Source organism: Mizuhopecten yessoensis, unplaced genomic scaffold (genome assembly GCF_002113885.1).
Source record: "Mizuhopecten yessoensis strain PY_sf001 unplaced genomic scaffold, ASM211388v2 hete_36098470, whole genome shotgun sequence".
Lineage (NCBI taxonomy): Eukaryota > Metazoa > Mollusca > Bivalvia > Pectinida > Pectinidae > Mizuhopecten > Mizuhopecten yessoensis.
In genome coordinates this window covers 1-2,644 of record NW_018483868.1, presented here as the reverse complement: position 1 = coordinate 2,644, position 2,644 = coordinate 1, and the positions used below count along the sequence as shown (strand labels likewise).

At 37.8% G+C, this 2,644-nt stretch overlaps 1 protein-coding gene across 1 annotated transcript; it reads right to left on the bottom strand.

Moving 5' to 3' along the window:
- Positions 1-659: 659 nt before the first annotated feature.
- On the bottom strand, positions 660-2,638 carry LOC110444336 (Golgi-specific brefeldin A-resistance guanine nucleotide exchange factor 1-like; the record flags this gene model as incomplete). Its single annotated transcript, XM_021488719.1, has 4 exons — positions 2,621-2,638; positions 2,021-2,136; positions 1,384-1,775; positions 660-826 (listed from the first exon to the last, which is right to left on the bottom strand). Coding segments are annotated over exons 2-4 (633 nt in total), but the record flags the coding sequence as incomplete, so codon positions are not given.
- Positions 2,639-2,644: the final 6 nt, after the last annotated feature.

Sequence of the window (2,644 nt, the reverse complement as noted above, 5' to 3'; positions counted from 1 at the left end):
GTCATGTGATTCAACATGAACTTCTCTTAACATCATAACTTAAATGTAGAATGAAATGTAGAGAAATGTTTCAATTCTTCGTTACAATTGTTGCATAATTATATCATTCTGAATAATGACAACAAGTTTCAGATTGCATGAACTGGCGGATTTTTTTTTATATTAAACAGAAAATCACTGCCATGTTGAATTTGATAATTCAACACAAAAACAACACTTATCACTAAAACCACAACCTTGGAAACAACCCCTGAACTAATGTAATTCGCCAAAGCAAACAGTACAATGTAAGAGATGAAAGAGTACCAAAACCCCAAATAACATTGTGATCGTCTCTTAGACCAGTATCATACACCCAAACCCCCCTTTTTATGTCCGAGTCAGAATTAAGCACTGCCTCGTAAATTGGTCTAGATCTGTATCTATCATGGAAATCGTGATATTAGGAGAATGTATTATCTGTGGTGTTTTCTAAATGGGTCATATTGACAAATCTTTCAAATAACATTCTGTTGGATTTTTATCAACATTTCATGAAATGGTCTTTAGAACCCAAGCAGCTTCAGAAACCAGAGCATAATTTAAGACTAAAATGATTCCAACGTATGCAGAACCTAAAGTAACCAGGAACTTCTACAAATATTGTTGACGATACTGACCAGGAGCCAGCTTCCATTCTCAGGGACTGGCCTGACCTCGAGTGGGGACGGACTTCGATGGGTCTTGGTCTGAGATTCGTACAGTTCACTGTCTGAGGTGTAGCCTCTCTCCTGGTAGCCGTCATTCAGACTAGACCCGCTGGGCACCTCACTATCACTCTGGGCACCTACACAATAAACTTACTGATGTATCTTCAGCAAAACTTATCTTAAAGCTAACGCGATCAATGTCTGTTCGAAATAGACAAATTTTGTGGTTGTGCGACTGATTAATTGAAATTCTGGTTCATCCAAGAATTTTACAGGGTCACACTCTCTAATTTTTGTTCTTGGAACATTTCTCGGGTTTAATTTTCCAACAATAATGTTGAAATTAATAGTTTTTAGTAATCATCTTTCACGAGGGAACTAATTTTCTGAGAGGTTTGTATTTGCATTTACATGGAGAAAATAGTGACTGATGGTATGAACCTCAGGGGAAGGCATTCCTGCAGGCAGTACATGAAGAGTTAAAAATAATTTTAACTGGTACAGAAGCTTAATACTATCTTTATGTATGTACATAATTACAATCAGAGCAGATCTATTAACATATAATCTGATATAAAGGGTTTGAATGATGATTATTGCATTTAATTTTTTGAAGCATCATATCTTATCAAATTATTTTTACTAATTTTTGTGCAAAAATAAAAGCCATCATACAAAACCTACATATACCTACCAGCATCTGAGAGAGCATCTGGGAGTTCCTGTTCTGTGTGTGTCTGTAGTATGGGCGGAGGGTTGGCCCCAGCCCCTACCACCTCTAGAAGCATAAAGAGTGTGAACCAATCCTGGGCCGTGCGTATATTGGCAGCGTTAGTCCGTAACAACTCGTGCAGGGCAAACGAAACTTGCCGTGCCACATTGTGAATAACGCTAGGTTTCATCATTAAGAGTATACGTAGGGAAGTTAAAACTTGTGATGCGATATCCTCGCGGCGTAAAAGTCTGATCGATAATCGGAGAAGTCCCACGACCGCTCGCTCCACTAGGAACGTGTGATCACCTGCATTCACAGTAAGGTTGTAGATATGGTCTCGAACTGCCTGCCAAACTGGTGTAACTCTATCTCTGCAGTTAAAATCAACAAGCGTCAGAATAAATTTATCACACTTCAAGAAAAATTTCTATTATGAGGTATCCATACCCCCACCACCACCAGAATATCAAGGAAGGGATTTCTGAGTTGTTTTTTATCAACACCATTAATAAACATTAAATTTGAACTTTAACTTTTATTTCACATCAAGGTTATCATAGTGTTTTATGGTTGGTCATATTTTTTTGACCAGAAATGCTCCGAAAACCAAACTTACCTGTTTTGCAGCACAACTTTGACAAGAAGTTCAAGGAAAAAGACGGATGCATCTTCATCAAACACAGTTCCCATGGAATGGTGGGCCTCTGGACCCTGGGAGGCGAATATCGTAGCCTAGAGAAACACAAACAGAAAGAGTTAGGCTTATGCATACATTTTTCAAAGTATACTGAAGGCAAAAAGGAGGTCCAGAGGGTCTATATATGTATTGCTCACCTGTTTTTGTAGGTTTCATAGCAAAATGATATTTTAATTATCAGCAATATTGCAAATATTCCCCATTTTGGGCTCTTTCTCACAGTCCTAAAGGAGACAACACCATTCATTATGTAACATTTGGTTGCCAGCTGGTCCCAAAGATGTTTCATAGCAAATTTGGTTGAAATTGGAAGAATTATTTTGGAGGAGTAGTTTTTTATATACTTACAATACCAAATACCACAATTATCACCTTTTTGGTCTACCCCATGAAGTTCTTCATTTTTTCTTTTACATAATAGTTCATTGTCATGAACGTAGTCAATCCCTTTGTTTAATCCCGTAAACGTTCAAGTGTTTGCCTCTTCCTGCCCAGTAATACAGCCTATATTCCCCCTACCTTGATTAGTTCCTGTAGTGAGTC